Genomic DNA, 19327 nt, shown 5'->3' with positions numbered 1-19327 from the left:
GGAGACTCGCTCAGCAGGTTGATGGGGACTCAGCCAACCAAACAGACACCAGCGCTTGCTCAATTTGCTATCAAAGGCATTGCGTTGATCACTTTGATGATGGGAATCTGGACAGGCAGATAACCGATAACCCGCCATACTTTACGATCATTTCAACATTCCCCTCTATAAACACCAAGCAGCCGGCTGTAACCCATCTGTCCGCAACACCAAGGAAAATATTTGGTTGTCAATTATTAAAGCCTACTTTCTATTTTTGCAACTTCTATTGAGATGTTGTTTTTTAGAAAGCCTCGGAGGATGTCTCTGGTTTCCCATGGAGTCTCCTCTCCCGGGCAGACATAAGCCCGGCCGTGATCCTTATCGTCCATTCATAACGCTCCCTGGGCCATGGCTCTGGTGACTACAGAAAGCTGAGAGCACCTACGAGGGAGGAATGCGAAATAGCCCCCCTTTTGGTTTGTCTCTCTGCTGCGAAAACCGGACAAGACTTGGTGACAGAGAGCAAGAAAAGAGGCCTTTGTTCCCGCTAGTCGTTCCCTTTATCCAGATGTCTTTCCTTGAATACAGCTCAGAGGGGGGGCCAGGAGATCACAAGGATAAGGTCTGTGAAAGTGCGGACGGGTCTGCGCGATGGCCTTTCATCTGGATGCGTATCGACTGATGCCGACAACCGCACATAATTAAAAGTATTCTATGGGCTGGGAAATATGTTGTTTATGAGGTTTCTGGAATGTTGGTCTGGGAAGGTTTTCAAAACCTGAAATATAAACATGTCTAATAGAAACAATAAATACTATACAGCCATGTCAGTTAACTTGATCTATTAAAGATTTTTTTATGACAATAAGTAAAGTAAATTATCTTAATGTCGAGCTATCTCCTCCCCAACAAGGGTGGGACTTATAAAGAGGCGACAGAAAGTACACAATAGCTGCTCTGTTTTAGGAATCCCTATCTATGACATTAAAGTGGAAAGGCTGCCCCAGTTATCTGGAGAGATACGTGGGCACCTGATGTGGGGCTGGGGGTATTCTTGGCTCAACTCTCTCTTCAGGATACGGCTTTCCAATCGGAGCCCCAAAAACAGACCTGCCACTCTGCCCTTATCACCACCACAAACTCATCCACTTCTCTCGAGTAGAGGAGGGCGTCATCTCTGGCAGGCTGAGGAGCCGGGTAATAACTCATCTCAATCGCTTTGCTTAAAAAAAAAAAAAGACACTCACTTTTAAATGTACAAAAAATAAGCATTGGACGTGTGCACTTGGGAGCATATATCCGGTGTGCAAGCAGGGCTGAATTAATCGTTCTTCTAATAATAAATAGACAGAGGCCATAGTCTTCAAACTGGTATTGCGTTACCGGATAATGGGTATGGTTTGAAAACGATATCCGCCCTTATGAAAAGAGACATTGTACCAAAGCAATCACTTCTAACAATGTCTAATTTATTTATTTAATAAACTCAGTATTAGTGCTGTTGGCAGAGTGCTGAAAGCAGTCTTGTAGGAAGCCCAGGGTTGTCTTTCGGCATTCGGTAGAAGATGTCGGTAAATCTCCAGAATTGGACTATAGATTTTTTTGGGTCCCTTATGTAGAAAAGCTACTAAGCAAGAAACCCTCAAGACCAGTCTCTCAACAGTAGCAGCCATTACGGCTCATAACTATTCAGGACCAACAGTCCTATTTATGCATGTCGGGCGTTTTTCAGTGCCAGGTAGGAACTTTAAAATTAGCAGGGGGGCTAATATAAAATATACAATGAGCTGGCTTTAAACAAGACGTGCTTCGGATACCTAAAATGTTCCATTTGACTATTTACAGCAGTATTCCAGGTGTGGTCAGTGGAGCAGCACCTAACAAGAACACAAGGGCCCCGCCACACAATATGCCGAGCAGAACCAATACATGATTGCAGAGTAGGAAAAACCAGAGGGACGTTTATTCAACAAAAAATACTTTCATCCTCCATTAAATTGCAGTTTGTGCCAGAACCAAAGGCCAACTTATTTTTGGTCTTAAATAACTTACTGGCAGCTGCTTGTCTTTTCATCTGTTTCAGGGCTACCTCACAGCTAACGTCAGAGCTAAGGGCATAGTAAAACACAACCAAAGAAGTTGTCACATAAAGCTGAAACAGAAATACAACTGTATAACCTCCTTTCGAATCATTGAGTTTTCCGATACAAAACGGTCCATGAAACTATATTGTCTGCCACAAAATAACTGTCAGCTTAAAAGGCTAATTGATGATCCTGTTAGTCTTCAGTAATGGGTTAACTTACAAGTGAGGCACTCTGATACTTCAGGCACAAGCTGAGTCAGCAAGAAGGTGTATACTGCTGAACCAGTGAGGGGGAGAAAAACGGAATGAGACAACGTTATCCCCAGGTGGAAAGGAGCAGAGAGGTGTGCATCCATCTACACCAATCTGTTTTATGGATTATTCCATAAAAGCATGCTGCATGGCAATCCATATTAAAATAGGAAACAAATAATGAATAATCCTGATTTGCTCAACTACATAGGGCTCACTCATAGACACTTATTCAACTGAGAGTCGAATTGCATTAAAATTGTATTTAATGATGGCATATTTTAATGGATTCAGTAAAAAAAAAAGAAAACTGCACCATGTTACATTTTTAATGTAGCCATTGGCTTTAATCATAATTTAATGTTCTTGGCAATGCTCTTTTAAGGTTTAAAGAAAAATGTGACATTAGGGTTGGGAAGTTCATGTCTAAATTAAATTGATATAAATTAAATTGAAATAAATTAATATGCATGGTGTTGACTCAACCTTTAATCATGATGGACATAATAGAGATAATATCTAATGGAATGCATTGAGATAAAATAATATAACCTATATAAGCAGGCTCTGTTTTTCTAAAGGCAGGATTTACCGCCTGCAGGGGGAAATGAAAAGCCCTACCAAAAGGGGGGCTTCTCTGGAGCTCTGAGATGCTCCTGGGACCGACTGCTTCTGGAGAAGGACAGAGACAACCGGCACATTGTGTGGGGGCGAGGGGAGTGGAGGGTCAGCCACAGCAGGACTGTGACAGACCTGGCAGGGCACAGGACTATGTATGTCAGAAGGGCGAGTTGACCTCAGCTGCTTCCCAGCAGAGAGGCCTGGCAAGAGAACAGAAGACTGCTGACTCAGGCCCTCCTTCCTCACTCCACTCTGGGGAAGACTGATACAGGGAGAAAGGAGGCTCTTCCTATTTGTAGTGGCTGCAGCCCATAGTCCCATGGAGAGTTCCAGTGCGCCACGAAAATGGAGCTCAAGGTAAGACAACTGCAACCAAATGAATATTGAGTGACTCGACTCAGCACTCTGACACACACACACACACACACACACACAAACACACTTTTACCAGTGTCTTCAAAACACTGTCTATACTGAAGTGCCTAACATGCAGTGTGGACAAGTCTGTAAAGTCCCAGCATTGACAGCCCCCATGTCCCGGTCTACTGTGCCAAAACATCACATCTATGAGATGGGTGAGTGCTCTCCCCTCACAGGTGTTGCCATTAGAAAACGAGTGATGCCTGAAAACCAACAGAGCACTATTAAAGAGATCACGCTATCACAGCCTCTGCTGCTCATTAAGTGTAATAACATCCACACAGTGCGTGTGTGTTTGATCCGATGTGTCTGAACGATAGGGGACTTCATCCACACCCACTCTCTTCTAGCCCTCATCAAAACCAGCAGCCTATCACCCATGAACAACCGAGAGGGCGAGAAAGAGAGAGAGCAGTTAACAAGTTGGTCGGCTGTTGGCTCCGGCATAGTGGACCGAGCGGACCATGGGCGTAACCCATTGGCCCACTGTGCTGCCTGACATCAAGGCCAAGGCCTCAATTAAAACCCTCCATGAAAAAAGAAAAAAGAGCCAAGGACAGAACTAGCCAACACTGGTTACGTTTCTTTTTTTTTTATTATTGTGAACGGTAATTATAGTTCAGCGGTGGGCAGCGGCATACTTGTGGAGATGTGGCGGTGCGCGGAGCTAGCGTTTAGCTAGTGCCGCCCAAGGCTGGCCTGAAGGCAGCCCAGGGAAAGGCACAGAGACCGGGGCTGTGGGCGTAGGAAAGCGCAGAGACGAGCGTCCGTACACATTCCGGTAACTGAAAGTGAATGTGTATAAGCAGGCCTATAATCTGCACCCTGGTCTCAGCCCTAAACAATCCCTGCATTCTGAAACTCCCTTTGAGGTCCCTTTTCACCCCGCACAGCCAGGTTTTGTAGGTTTTATCAGCGTGTGTATATACCATGGTAATTGTGTAGTTAGAAAATAGCAAACAAAGAGGCCCCTGGGGACACCTGTGAGATAAGGAGGGGCCCCCACCGCTGAGGCTGGCCAGCTGGTTGCTGGGAAGCAATCAACTGTGGCAATGCAACTCCAATCAGAGAGGAGCTTGCCAACTTATGATATGCATGCGGCAAACAGTAACAAAAGATTCTTGCTTCACACTCTGCCATTGCAGTCCAATTTGTGCTCTCACTGTCAAATGCAATTACAGTCCATTACATGCACCCGCTGTCAAAACCCATGTCAGTCAGCAGCGCCTAAAAGCTCCAGGGTGCGAAAAAGAACTAGCTATTTAACACCTGCTTCTTGTCTTTCACTCCCTTTTGGAAGGGTTCCCGCTCGAATCCTCGTGCTCGCACCATGTTATGTTCAAGGACACGGCTTACCTTTCACAGCCAATAACTCAACAAAGCCCAAGCAACTGTCTGAATATCGTACCCAGTTCCAACTTGTTTGTGGTCTTAGAGACCACTTAGAAAATAAACATGGTCACTTTCAAACGCTTATGACAATTTGTTAACTAGAGAAAAGTGAGTAATGAATAAAACTACTTATTACTCAATAGACCAGCACGTCTATTAGTTTTGCGGACAAGGACATAGACTGCTTATGGAAAATGCAAACTTGTGTGCTTGCATAATGATGTTTCCATGTGTGCCTCTCAGTGCTGGTTACATCATTAGCATTGATATGTGCTACTGGTACTTTTCTCTCAACGTGGTACTGCAATGTCTAAATTGTTCTGCATAAGTACACTCCTATAACCCTCCGCTGAGTTTGCCTTGGCTAAAACAATCTCAGCCATTGTCATCGATGGGGATGGCCTGAAAGGGGATATTGCAACGAGAAACCACTGAAACCCAAGAGTACAAGCAGGACTGCCGTCTTATAGCAGGACAGGGAACAACAGCACAGGTGACATCAAACCTTGGAGAAGGGCCGATGATGATTCAAAATCATGTCGATTCAAATTACGGCAATTCGATTTTTGCATCCAACTCTCCTTCCGACAAGACTCTGCTTAATTAAATAGTTTTACATAACAGATCTTCCCTTGCCAGTCCTTGGCTACCTTCGAACAGTCATACTTTTATATCAAGTTGCATTCTCATTCATTTGATTGGAGTAAACAACACAACAAATACTTGACTACAGTGTGAGAAAACATCCCGGCAAAAATTTAAAGCCCTTCGGCCCATTGACACAACGACCTCGTACAAATGAAAAGGTTGTACTTTCAGTAAACGGCACCTAGGAATTAAGACATGCTCGTGGGTAGCAAGCTGGTACACGCTTGGGCCTGCTTAGAGCCAGCAACTCCGACTCCTGTAAAACCCTCCAAAGCCCAGGCCTGGGTCCTGCCCTATTAAAAAGGTCAGGGAGGAGGAGTGGGCTCTCAGTAATTGCAGCCCAGTCCCACGTTTGATCCTGCTGATAGTGCAAACGATCGACCCCCAGGTAGAGGAAGAAACAGCTCCAGGGGGCCCAGGGTTACAGATCATGGTCCAGATGTCACCACTTACACCACAAGCAAGGCTCACTGCACTGGACTTCTGCTGCCTATATGGCCCTGCTTGGTGGGATGGCTAACTGCTGGGAGCTGACCAGGGGGATGGTCAGACAGACAGACAGACTAATAAGCAGAGGGTTAGCCGGTGGTCATGGAAGTGGTGAAGGAGAGAGGGTGGCGTCATCGCCCTACAGCAAAGACCTTCCATGTCTTGCGGTGTCATTGTCTTTAGTTCTAACAGCTATGAAGCCTCATTGTTTCACAAGCAGGCAGATACAGACAAGCAGATGACACACAAAGACAAAGAGAGAGGGAGAGAAAGGAGGGGGATACTATTTATTTTCTAAATTTAAATGTCATCCATTCTCAATGGAGAATAGTCCCTTCACTCCCTTCTGTATGCAGAAGAAAATCACACATTTGAACTGCACACTGTTCCACCAGCCAAACAATATTGATTATAATGGTGTAATACAGCTTTAACGTTGTGTTTTACTCTAGTCTTGTATTTGCAATCTAGTCCATCTGAAAGGCATTGCATTATACTGCTCAGAATATAAAACGAATGAGGAGAAGTTCCTTCCTCATCTGTATACAAAGTTTACAATGAATACATTGCGCAATATTATTGTGTCAGCCTGAGCTAGTAAGGTGTAGTAATAGTAGTAGTAGTAGTTGTGGCGGGTTGCATCAGGAGGGCACCTAGCTCCTTGTGGGGGGGAGCCCGCGGCACAAACTCGGCCTAATTAAATGTATTTCTCAGTCCGTCAGTCAGGAAGCCCCGAGTCTGAACCGCACACACCCCCTGCGGTGCCCAGCGGGGGAGCAGCTATGGGACTGAAGTGCTCCCCGCATGTTCCTCGGCCCAGGTCTCCGATACCCGGGAAAGGTCGACTGGGGATTTGCTTTAACCTCATTTCCCCTCGGGAAGAGTTCGCCTATTTGAAAAGACAAACGAAAATGTCCCCGTTGGAAGTATGTGCGTCTGTGTGAATGAACATACATTTGCATATTGGGAACGTAATCCTCAGGTTTTAATTGTACATTTCCAATTCAGCCCTGCTCTGGCAACATGGACTCCATCAGTGTAGAATGCTATGATTACGGCTGCAATCAGTGGGAAAATTAACCAGACTACTGTACACACACACAAACAAATAGAACACACACACACAATAATTAACTGCCATGATTGTGACAGATTGTTTTTGCCACATCTCTATTACAGTAGTGTGATGGCCTCGCTTGGTTCCAGCCTCATTAGCTCTCCCTGTGACCTTATTCAAATTGGCCAGAGTCTGCCTGATAACATTAATGAGTCATCATCCAGTCGCGGGGCGGCTATATAAACAGACCGACCCATGGAGTTCATTGAACAGAGGGAGGTCCCTCCATTTCGCTCATGAATGCATTGTTTTGTTGGAGGAAGCTCTTGTGTAGAGTGTGGTGCCAAGAAGTGCATTAGCAGGCAGCACAGGGGAAGAAGCGTGTCATTGTTGCGCACAGAAACCGGCAACAGTGTGACCACCACAGTAAAAACACTGTAGGGTGTGATTGGCCATGTCTTATTAAGCCCTGGCAGTTTGTCTACAGGAAGTCTTCTCTGCACTCTGCTCCATCAAGCTCTAAGCCCTCTGCAGGTTCGAGAGGACCACCAGGGCATCAGAGTGCTTATGGGTGAGTCTTCCTTTTTGTCCACAGTGCCCGTGCGTGCGTGCGTGCGTGCGTGCATCTGCAGGTCATGGTCAAAGAACGGGGATCTCTGACAGTTGACGGTAAGTCTGATTCATTCAATCAATCAGATTGAAGACTGATTCATTCACCACATCATAGCAACAAGGCTTTCTTTTTTTTTTTTTACCACACGTTTGTTTGAACTCTGAAGTACTATTCAGTCAATTAAAGAAGTTAGTGAATTAAAGAAGAGAAACTGGTAACTGAAACTTGCCTCCAGCAGTGAATCAGGTGACAGTTAACAGTGGTGGTTCATGCAAGGACACGAAGAATGCTCCGATTGTAACATCCTCAAAATTCAACATCTCAACCAGGAAACGTCAATGAACTTGCTTTTGATTTGTTGAAGAGATATGTGACTTTCTAAACTCTCAATTTTTCCATGCAATTTTTGCAAAGGGTCTTAAAATAACCCCAGCTAACCATCAAATGGTAGTAAATTGTTTGCTGGTACAATTACCAGAGACCACCGTATGCAGCTGGTGGGGACGGCTTGACAAGAGAAGTCAACACGGCCGTAAACAGAGTGCCTCGGTCTTGCAAGCGCCAGAGATTAGAGGGAAAGCGAAGATGTTTTTGATGTCGTCGCAACAGATCATTTGCTACAATTTAAAAAGAAGGTGGGTCCTCTTTTCCGTCGGCACAAACTCCAGATTAAAAGCCAGACATCAAACCTGACGGTGTACGTCCACCCATCGTGCGCTTTCGGTTACTGGGGCTTTTCCGTGAGTCAACGGGGCCTAATGTGGCACCGCAGACCCAAAAAGCCAGAGAAGTGCAAGAGGACAGGAATAGGTTTGGTGGAACACCGCCCTGGCCGCTTGGCATCCTCCACTGTCTCTAAAATATAACACAGCCTTTCCTCTTCAAGTAGCTGCACAAACTGTGCAGGAATGCACACAGCCTACAAGGACTTGGTGAATGCTTCTTTAAGTTATATCCCCTTTCACGTGGGTCGAAATGAGTCGTGTTATAGGAGTGAGGATATCATTTCACTCCGTCTTTAATGTGAAAAGAAAACAATTATTCTCTAATTGCCTTGCTCTAAATGAGCACTCGATATTAGGCTTTGGCTTCTCCTTCTATTAGTCTAACAGCTAGCCGGGGAGCTAGCGTGGCCCTCGGAGAGAGTTTAGCACCGTGCTTCTGCTTTACGCTCACAGTCAGACATTTTTCCCTGACAGGACTTAGGAGTATCACTAATGGAAAAGGGAAACGTAATAGTGAGGAATGCTGAGATGCCCTGGGTTTCGCTTTGTAAACAGTCTGCAGTCAGGTTGGAGGTCTTGCCGCGTCATAGCCAGGAGATCCGTCAAATAACCTCTTTCCAAAAAGCCGAGGAGTGAGGATATGGAAAATGTGAGCTGAAAACAGATAATTTCAACAGGCTCAAACGTTGAAGACAAATGGACCAGCACACTGGTTATAACGTTAATGGAAGCCACATGGTCTCAGATCCATGTCATTGTCAGACCCATCCCGGCCACTACAGAGGCCTGCCTTCTAGGCCCCATAGTGTTAAGTAGTGAGGGAGATGGTGCCCTGGAGGACAGACTCTCCACCTACTCCAACTCATCCCTATTGATCAACTACTTGAGTGTTTAACAAACCAAAACTCCAGCTTCGCTATGACCGCTTGCTTAACATCTGCTAGGTAGGTGTCCTTGGGCAGGAAGCGGAGCTCACCCTGAACTGCCTCATTTACATTTACATTTAGAGCATTTAGCAGACGCTTTTATCCAAAGCGACTTGTCATGAGAAGTGAAACAATATATCGCCGTCGGTACAGTAAAGATGTTCATAGAACCAAGTGCAAGTACTAACAATCGCCAGGCTAACCCCATTCCCCGTATACAGCAGTGATAGCTAGCTACTGCAGATGCTACACAAATAAGTACATGCTACACAACATGCATGCACAACACAATTGAGTACATGCTACACAATTAAGTACAATGAATGAATACAACCTGCATTAAGTGCGTTCATTAAGCAGGCCTCATGGCCTGTATGTGAATCTGAAAGAGTCTGCCAAATTGCTAAATAGTAGTGATTCAATGCAAAGATCACAAGTAAGCAGAGTGGGTTCCCTTTGCATACGTGCTGCTAGACACAGCTCTGCCTCTCGGTCCAGCCCGCCATTGAAAAGATGATGAATCACTCTGCAGTCAGACCAAGATGTGGCCGAGACGCCTCGCCAGGGTAGGATCAAGGCTGCATGAATGATCGCCTTTAATAAAATACGGTCTCACAGTTAAAATTTATTTCAATGCAAATCAAATCGGGCCGCAGTAGCATCCCTCCAGGGGCCTCTTAGTGGCAAGTCTGAACAAGGGCTGAGTGCAGCAGCCCCTGCAAGACCAGCGCCAAACAGTGGCAACTTGAGCCCCCTCCCCACAGTCCAACCTGCCTCTAGCTCCCAAACAAAGACATCTCTTTAAAAACTGGTACACACACACACACACACACACACACACACACACACACACACACACACACACACACACACACACACACACACACACACACACACACACACACACACACACACACACACACACACACACACACACACAAAAAAGGAGCTAGGAATTCCTTTTACACCGTCAGCATATACAAAACACACACACAGTCACATACACCTTACCCCCCCCAACCTGTATACCACAGCCCTGCGTTTCTTTCCATGGCCGACACACACAACACACACACACACACACACACACACACACACACAGGCAAAGCTGTTCTCCATACATGTCAAGGGCCGGCAAACCACTCCTCTGCCTTCTACACATCAGGAGGTAAAGAAAGACTGGGGGATTAGTCTACTGTAACAACTAGCTTAACTGAAGCACCGACCCTCACCAATCCCCCACCATCATCTATCCACTGGTTGGCCAAGGCGGAAGCTAATCTAGTGGAAGAACTTTCGGTGGAGGTACTCTGTGATAATCTGTAACCTGGGGAAGGGTTGAAGGCTGATCCTTAAAGGAAGAGATAAACTTCAAAAAAATCCCCCAGCAAGCCTCTGTAACGATAATGACTTGAAAACAAGCAGCCTGGCATGCACTCTCTAGGAGCTGTGTGTTTTACGGAGAGCACATTGTTAAATTTAAACCTGTTATGTTCCCATAAAACATCTTAACCTCAACAATTAAAATCAAAAGGCAAAAAATAACTGTCTGGTTGCAGCGCAGGGCGGAGCAGTCTCAGCAAGGGCTGTTCTGGTGCTGTTTGGACGAGGCACGCTTATGGCAAAGGTCACTGCAACCCGCGTGGCCCACTAGTGTTGGGGGGAAAAAAACAAGCAAACACCCACAAAAACCAAACAAAACCCTTGGAATTCTTCCACCCTGATTGGGTGTGTGAAGGTCAGGGAATCCGAAAGATGTTCTTTTTGGTGCCATTTCCCACAAGTCAGACATTGTTAAGTTCACAAGTCACAAAGTGGTTGGCAATCTCATAATCGTCCCCTTCATACCCAAGTACCTTAGTCATTAGATAAGTTACTCTCAGGGTCTTTCCAATCTTTCCTTGCCGTCACATAAGTAACATTATCGCGCTACACCTCAGTTCCTTGTATGTGATGTAGCCATCGGCTTGACGCAGAGCAAGGAGGACTGCTGAGTCAGCTTTTTGTTTGGCTTTGTGTGTCTGCAAACAATTACTCTATTTTGGTGAAACTTAAACACTCCATGCCAACGAAACTTGAATTAACAACATTGCAACACGCGGGCAACAGGGTGTGTGCCTGAAATGACAAAGACCCGTGGGTGGAGGCCGTGATGTCAACAAGCAGGCACCCGTATCGATGCCTGGGTCGCTCCACTGTGAAGGGAGCACATGGTGGTCACTGGTAAGGTCGCGGTAAGGCTCTTATCCACTAATCCCCGCTAATGGGATGGTGGAGGCTAAATGGCAGCCCTCTGATTGCCCGTGATAGGCGTGTCACGATTAATCCAACGTAGTGAATTGACTGGTTTATGAGCAAACTCAGCAAATCGCTGGAGAGGTACACAAGCTCTCATACGTGTGTGTGTGTGTGTGTGTGTGTGTGTGTGTGTGTGTGTGTGTGTGTGTGTGTGTGTGTGTGTGTGTGTGTGTGTGTGTGTGTGTGTGTGTGTGTGTGTGTGTGTGTGTGTGTGTGTGTGTGTGTGTGTGTGTGTGTGATGACGAGAGTGTGTATGTAATCCTGGGTGAAACTTGAACGAAACGACAGGATCAGACAAGAGATGGATCTGTCCCCGATTTGTGCTCTACCGGTCATGTCACGGCCCTTGCCGAACTAGCCAAAGGGCATACTAGGGGCACATGGTTTTAGTAGTCGAGATCTGGAGAACCAATGCATCCAGCAGAGATGCATATAAGCACAACAAGGACTTCCTGGCTCATCAGAAACTAGATGGATGCTGGTGAAAACAGCGGCTTTGGGCCAGGCTCAGGTTTCCAAACCGTCCCAGCTCAGCAGTGGGACGACACAAACGGCAGGGCTTAGGCTCAATGCGCTACAATGGATTTAAACTCATGCTAGAGATTACTGGAGAGTAAGTAATGTAGTGCCTCGCAGTCACAGTTGCCATCTTGATTTAATTTCCAACACACACAATGTGTAGGATGGTTGTTCCCTCCCCATCACACAAGGAAGTGAAGAAGAGACAGATAATCCAAGTCATCTGATGCGCTCCCCTCAGAGAGATGAAAGGCATAACAAACAGAATAAAGACATACTTCCACAGCATTAACGCTGAGGCACTAAAAAGGTAGATCAATGGCAAAAGAGAAAAAAATGGCCAATCTCATTGTTATTCAGGGCCACTACTGACTACTGAATCATTCACAGCTCCATTCACACAGGGGGAGAATGTGCGATTAGCTGGGTGAGACGCAGCCGGCCAGCCGGGCAGACAGACAGAGAGACAGACAGCCAGCCGGCCAGGCGGGCGGGCCGTAAGATCCCGGCATAGTTGACACAGATTAAGGCAACGGAGGCTAGTAGCTTGCTACTCACAGGGCCACCCGCGGTGAGTCCCTGACGTCAGCGACAAGTGCACTACAATCGGCTTTATCTGCGGGGCTGGAGAGCAGAGGAGCCGTCTCCCACTGGTATGCAGACAGGAGGGGACAGCTACGCCAAAGGCCACGAGGGTGGGACTGTGTCTTGACCCCGAGATACGAGGGGGCAGGTGAGACTGAGCTTGAATGGGGGCGATGCTGGAGACGGGGGAGGGGGGTGGAGGAAGTTGAAACGTAGGTGATAACGGCTTAAACAGTGGAATGTCACAGACGGCGCATGTTCTTGTAGCATCAAACCCCCTGCTTTGCAGAAGAGGCACATCACAGCTAGTTGATATGGCTACGCTGGGACAACATACATACTCCTCATTCCTGGGATTACACATGTTTTGTAAAAAAAAAAACAGAGTACTGTAGTGTTAACCTTGGACAACGAACCAAACTCACGAGTCACGACTGATGGAGAGAAAGCTTAAAGTCCTTATGGGTAAATGATGAGAGAATAATTTAACCTTATTTCTCCAGGCGACCATAAGGTCATCATTAATATTGTCCATGGCCAATATCGCTCTGACCGATATAACTCATACAGCAGCGTATCCATGGATATAATACACTCAGCGTGTTTGTGCGTGTGTGTGTGAGCAGTTTGATTGAATGATTGAATTCTGCTCAATAAAATAAACCCATCCAGCAGCCGCATGCTCCTACTATTTAGGGGGGGGGGGGGTGACATATTTGGAGTGTATATCCTATATAGCTATACACTGACTGGCTGTCTAAACACTGTACTGCATTTATTTATAAACTTGTGCAGGCAGACGTCAAAAGGAAGAGAAGAGTGTTTACGAGTGTTTGTTCTATCCCTGGGCTGAATGTCCCCAGTACAAATTCAAACTGGCAGCATTCCAAGCAAAGATTTGAGCTGCCACCTCCCCAAGGTCCGTAAAGTTTAGTGCAAATAACATTGTGGATAATACTGAAAACGTTCACACACACAACGCTGTGCAAATAATTGTAATTATTATATAATAACAATCACAACATGTAGATCTTCTGCTTGTGTCGTTTTGTAGTCCTTATTAGCCCACTTCTTCTTGAGCAGATTAACAGTGCATGGTGGAAGGGGGACAAAACAAGGCCTTATATGACCCCCCGAAGCACAAACACACTGGCACTAACGCCTGCTGTCCAGATCCATGCCAGACCCCCTACCTTGTGGGTGGGCGCACGCGCACACACACACACACACACACACACACACACACACACACACACACACACACACACACACACACACACACACACACACACACACACACACACACACACACACACACACACACACACACACACACAGTTGAAAGACATCTCCACTGGCCTCGCGACACCCCAGCCTCCCTCCCACTCGCTCATCAAGCCAAGGCCAGTGACAGCTCCCTGCTTCGCGTCCACACCCATCCCCAGAGTAAACAAACAACAGGAATCCATCACCGCGGCCTCCATTGCAGAGATATCCGCTTGCAGTCATAGTCGCCACCATCCCTGCCACCAGATGTTTAATTATATGTCCGAGAGATTACACACACACACACACACACACACACACACACACACACACACACACACACACACACACACACACACACACACACACACACACACACACACACACACACACACACACACACACACACACACCCCCATCTGGATGAGAGTGTCTCTGCTTTAACCCTTTAGATATTGCACTAAGCAGACCTCCTCGAATACAAGCTGTTTTTTTACAAGCATCTGCAATGACACCTTCCAGTATTTATTCACATATTTGTAGCATGTTTTTATCAGCACTCCCCTGCTATAAATACATTTCACACAAATTGCTAAAAAAAATTATAATAATTGCAAGTGCAATTACAAAAGCGGCCATATCCAGTCACAGGAGAAATAAATTATTCCTGTTTCACAATTGTTCAATTTGTTACACAGGTCAGCCATTTTTCACCCAACTCATTTTAATAAAAACATGTTCCTGTTAGGAGGACATCTTGGAGTAGTTCAGCCCCCATCTGGCCCAATCAGAACCAGCGTGGATAATTTGACCATGCCGAGCAGTAAACGAAGATGCTTTGTAAATACATCCACCCCCTTCCATTACTGGTTGGGGGACAGACAGATGATCCATTTGTAGACCCTGGCTTCATAAAACCAGGAGAGAAATTAACTGAGACAGAAAAGTAATGAAAGACAATAGCCGTCGGGCGTAGCAATATGAAGCATCTGCTGCTCCGTCCGTTTCTCCAACTCGTGTAAACAGCCTGATACTGCACGGCAACACTTGATAACAGCAGATATTGGCCAATTTACATTGGGATTATTTGAGAAAATAATGTCTTGTTGGACAAATGCTAATCCAAAGAATGAGTGCGTCAGTGCAGACCGAGACAAAATCGGTTATTCCCCAAAACAAACAAAGTGGTATAGAAAATGTCTTCTCTCTTGAAAATGTCCAGTGCAAAAACAAAGAAAGGAAATATATCTTCTAAGGAGGTTAGGACTACATTTGTTTACTTTGGTTCGCAATGCATTCTTCTCCTCTCCCAGTAAGGCCTGCCGCCTGACTCCTGTGCTGGGAAGCCAGTGAGATGGCACAGGACAAGAGGAGGGCTGGACAGCATACTGGGCTGCCAGCCAGACTCTTAACAACCCTTATTTAACTTCACCTTGGGGACATCTCAGCACTTTCTGCAACTGCATCCGTACACACACACACACACACACACACACACACACACATGGATACACATAAACACACATAAACACACATAAACAAGGTGCTTGAACAAAGCCACCCTCAGCACATAGCCTAGGAATCTTGGACCATACTCCCGTTAATCTCAATACGGTGTGGCCAGAAGGGACCCTGCTTTATTTGATAGTTTCCAGCAAAAAAGGTGCCATCATTCCCATGCACAGAGGGATAGTATCATCCGAGTGGGCCCAGGAAGGAGAGCAAAGAGCGAGAGCGAGTAGGAGAGAGAGAGCGAGCAAGAATGAGAGAGAGAGAGAGAAAGGTGGGGAAGGAGAAAGAAAATGGAAGAGTAATGAGGGAGGAGGCAGTGAAAGCGTGAACGCCAGAAAGACGAGGGCCGCTGCCAACACGTGGGACAGACAGCACCAAGACAACGCAGAGCCGAGGGCTTAGTCCATGAAAAGATGAATGGGAAGGGGGCCACGCCACAAGGCAGACAGACAGACAGACGGACTGGCAGACAGACAGCAGAACCCAGAGAGCGGTAGTCTGACTGGCTCAGAGGAGGTAGCGCGGCTAGGGGAGAATGAGCGAAAGAGGGAGAAAAAAAATGAAAGACAGAGGAAAAGGGATAGGGCTGCTGTACGCTGCTACCGGAAATCTGGCACAGCAGCTGGAGGAAAAGACACAATTAGAGAGGAAGAAAAAATAGGTGACGCCAAAAAGAATTAGAAAGAACGAAAAAAAAAAAAAAACAGAAATAAATGGTCTGAGCTGGCAGCAATGGGCACACAGCAGAGTACCAGGGAGGAGAGGGTGGAGCCTAGCTGTGGCTGGAACACCAGACTGTGACTGGGTAGGGGCAGGTCTGGCATGGGGCTGGCGAGGAATAGGCCACTGGGTTTACCCAGCGTCAGCCTGGGACCTGGCGAGCCGCTCGGCCTTCCAACAGACCAAAAAAGGGACCAGAGAAAAAGTCAGCAACCAAAAGCTCTGAATGCTACGTGCTTTTTGGATGTCATCATCTTGCAGAGCGTGTGCATGATGCAGCAAGACAAAGACAATTCATGACACCTCTATATGTATCCCAGATCTGCAAGCTGGAGGCAACAGAGAGGCAACAGTCAGAGTAGATGAGCCCTTTTTGCACAATTTTTATTTCCTGATAATATTTCCGCTCCATTTCTGCATTTGAATGACCATTCTCATCGGTCTAATAACCTACTTCAGAGAACAAAGCCGTACAGTCATCGATCAAACTCACTGCGCGTGGTTTTCCACAACAAAATCAATAAATGCAGAACAGTTTTTAACTTAAAATGATAATGATCTATTCCTCTATTCCACAAACAAATCATTAATCATGCCATCCCCTGAAAGTTCCTATGCATTATGCACTATGATGAATTGAAAACTATATCCCAACATTAGCTGCAAAAATAAATATGTAGGGTGGAACACCATCCCAATCAACATCAACAGATCTCGAGGTGCTTCTTGCGAATGACTAAATACATTAAAAACGTTGCAGTACTACACTCTGAGAGCTCCTGCCTTAATAAAGACATTCAGAGGTCCCACGGTGCCGGCTCCATAACACTCTCCTGTCCCCCTGTCCGGTAGAGCACTCAAAGAAAACAAGGGGGCCCCATAGACATCTTTTATGTGCATTGCTGGTGCTGTAAATGGTGTTAGTGTACGTGTTCTGCATGACATGTAGTCGAAAGTTGAATGTTCATTAACAGTGGACTTACTGTTAGGTTATCCGAATTGCACTCCCTATTCAGTTAGTATGTTTCAGCCAGTGGTTTGATATTTTGGATGAATCTACTGTAATATTAACACTGTAGCCACGCAGGCCGTTATTTATAATAGGTGCATCACAGAGTGGAGAAGCTTCCACAACAGCTGTGAAAAACATTTCTCTCCATCACTGATGTGGAAAATTTGAATAAATACTTAAAGCGGGCTAACACAAGCACAGGCAGTGGTTAAGGTATGGCTCTGCTGACTGCATACAGGAGCAGCCCATGGAAATGGCAATGAAACGTCCACGTCATTCCAAAGAGATGAGGCTCTAGTTCCCTCCAAGCCAGGGCGCTTTTTTGTAAAAGCCTTAAAAAGTTGGAAGTAATTGTTTGGTCATTTACCAACAATACATATTTGTATTACCTTCAACACCTCTCATCATTAATTTCTTGAAGTGAGAGAATGGAATTTAGCACGAGTTAAATATGCATGAGCTGTTCTTTGAGTGACAAGTAGAAGTGAAGTTAGTGTCTTCTACATTAAAGAGATGTGTAGAGATATATGTAAATTGGGGTTTGCTTGTTTACTCTGATTTACTAGAGGAGAGGAGTAGAGGAGTAACGAATTCCAAATGTGTTCCACTTTGTCCAGAAATGTGTTTGGAATAGACGCTAATTCAAAATGAGTCCCAGTAACAACACAACAAGATCGTAGGCTTCTTCTGACGCCCCGCTGACAGGTTTCTCTCCGCATAGATCAGCCAGAAGCGGCACATTTTTAATTGCACCAGCTCCGAAAATATGGGTGATTGTCATAAATTAAACTAATCATCTAAATCTGGGTAAGACAGGCCAGCGCCAATCTGCAGATATCTCCGCTCATCCCTTTTAGGCCAATATGGGCACACACAACGAATGGATTAGATTCAGTTCTGTTGGTGCCGCAAAAGTTAATTAAGGCTAACTAATAAACCAAGTCATAGATGAGCTTGTACTACATTTCATGGTAAAATTATGCAACACATTATGTAATAAATTAGATATTATAGATGTTAATATAAATGAGTGACCCAAGCAGCCCCCTACTCCAGTATTTCAACCTGCTCCTTCTCAATAAATCAGCAGAAAGGCAATGAAGTCATACCCTTCATTTACACTTCATCACTTGAAGTGTGTTGGGAAGTGATGGGAATATCTGTGCTTCAGCTTGAGTTTCAATGTTTTCTTTAGTAGCTAGGCTACTATTAAAAGGAACTCACTGTCTGTCTGGGCAGGTTGTCTGTTGTGACTTGGAGATATTATTCTGAATAAATGACAAATAGACAGGTTTGGCTGGACACCAAATGCAAGAGTTACGCAATAGGTCTGGAACCAATAGGAGAAGAGTTAATTTAGAATCACTCCAGAGTAAGGAGCTAAGAGAGTGGGAGGCATAGACATTTTGGTGAAAAACAGGAACAAACAAAAACAGTTGGGTCATAGATGGGCATGGGCAGGAGTGGTGTAATATGGGATGGAGGAGTGCTGACAGATGAGGTTTGTGTCGCAATTGAATGTCGAAAAATCTAACAACAATCTAGCAACGTAGGATTAGGATCCAATGACGTCAAACGCTTTTGGGAAGAAAAAACACATGACTGAAAGAAGATGAACAAAAGGGAAGCCAATTTATACAGAAAGGTTCAAATGAACTAGTTATATAAAGAGAGGGCAAAAAGTGGGATCATTCATGTCACAGTGTTGTGGAAAGTATTAGAATCCCCAACACTAGCCAGGATGAGAAATGAATTGATTATTCAGCAGATCGCTAAAAATAAAAAATACAGAGACCAAGAGTAACCGATGTAGAATGATATAACAGTTTATGCAAGCCCCACACATGGGGGATGGCCATTCATCTCGGAGACAGATGTGGCAAAGTGATCCTGGCAAACCAAGAGAACGGTTAGCCAATAGGTCATTCTAATCTCATCGATCAAGAATGTGATAGGCGAGGAAGCTACTCAATGATGATACAAGCCAGGTTGTGCCAAGGTCAGTTTAGTGAAGTTAGCGCAGTCAGTTCACCTGGGGACCTGAACCTAGCCAATGGCATGGAACCATTGGTCATACCATCAGGTTATGCATCTTCCACTTGTATTTGGGTTTATAGTCTTGTTATTTTTCAGGATACAAAGTTCAGGCTTGTTACCGCACTGTTGCAGTATCATTCTCCGATCACATCCTTTTTCTAATTTTA

General features: G+C 45.4%; 1 protein-coding gene across 1 annotated transcript in view; it reads left to right on the top strand.

Annotated features, from left to right (window-relative positions):
* Positions 1–16994, top strand: part of lrrk1 (leucine-rich repeat kinase 1) — a gene marked incomplete at its 3' end in the record, with an annotated part of 75575 nt that extends 58581 nt beyond the window's left edge. Inside the window, 1 exon segment of the mRNA XM_084476335.1 lies at positions 16964–16994. Coding sequence (XP_084332461.1) covers positions 16964–16994 — 31 coding nt within the window.
* Positions 16995–19327: the final 2333 nt, after the last annotated feature.

The sequence above is a fragment of the Micromesistius poutassou genome (assembly GCF_964030765.1).
Source record: "Micromesistius poutassou genome assembly, chromosome: 12".
In the NCBI taxonomy this organism is placed as follows: domain Eukaryota; kingdom Metazoa; phylum Chordata; class Actinopteri; order Gadiformes; family Gadidae; genus Micromesistius; species Micromesistius poutassou.
Note: the sequence above shows the minus strand (reverse complement) of the source record. Positions and strands in the feature narration are given on the sequence as shown.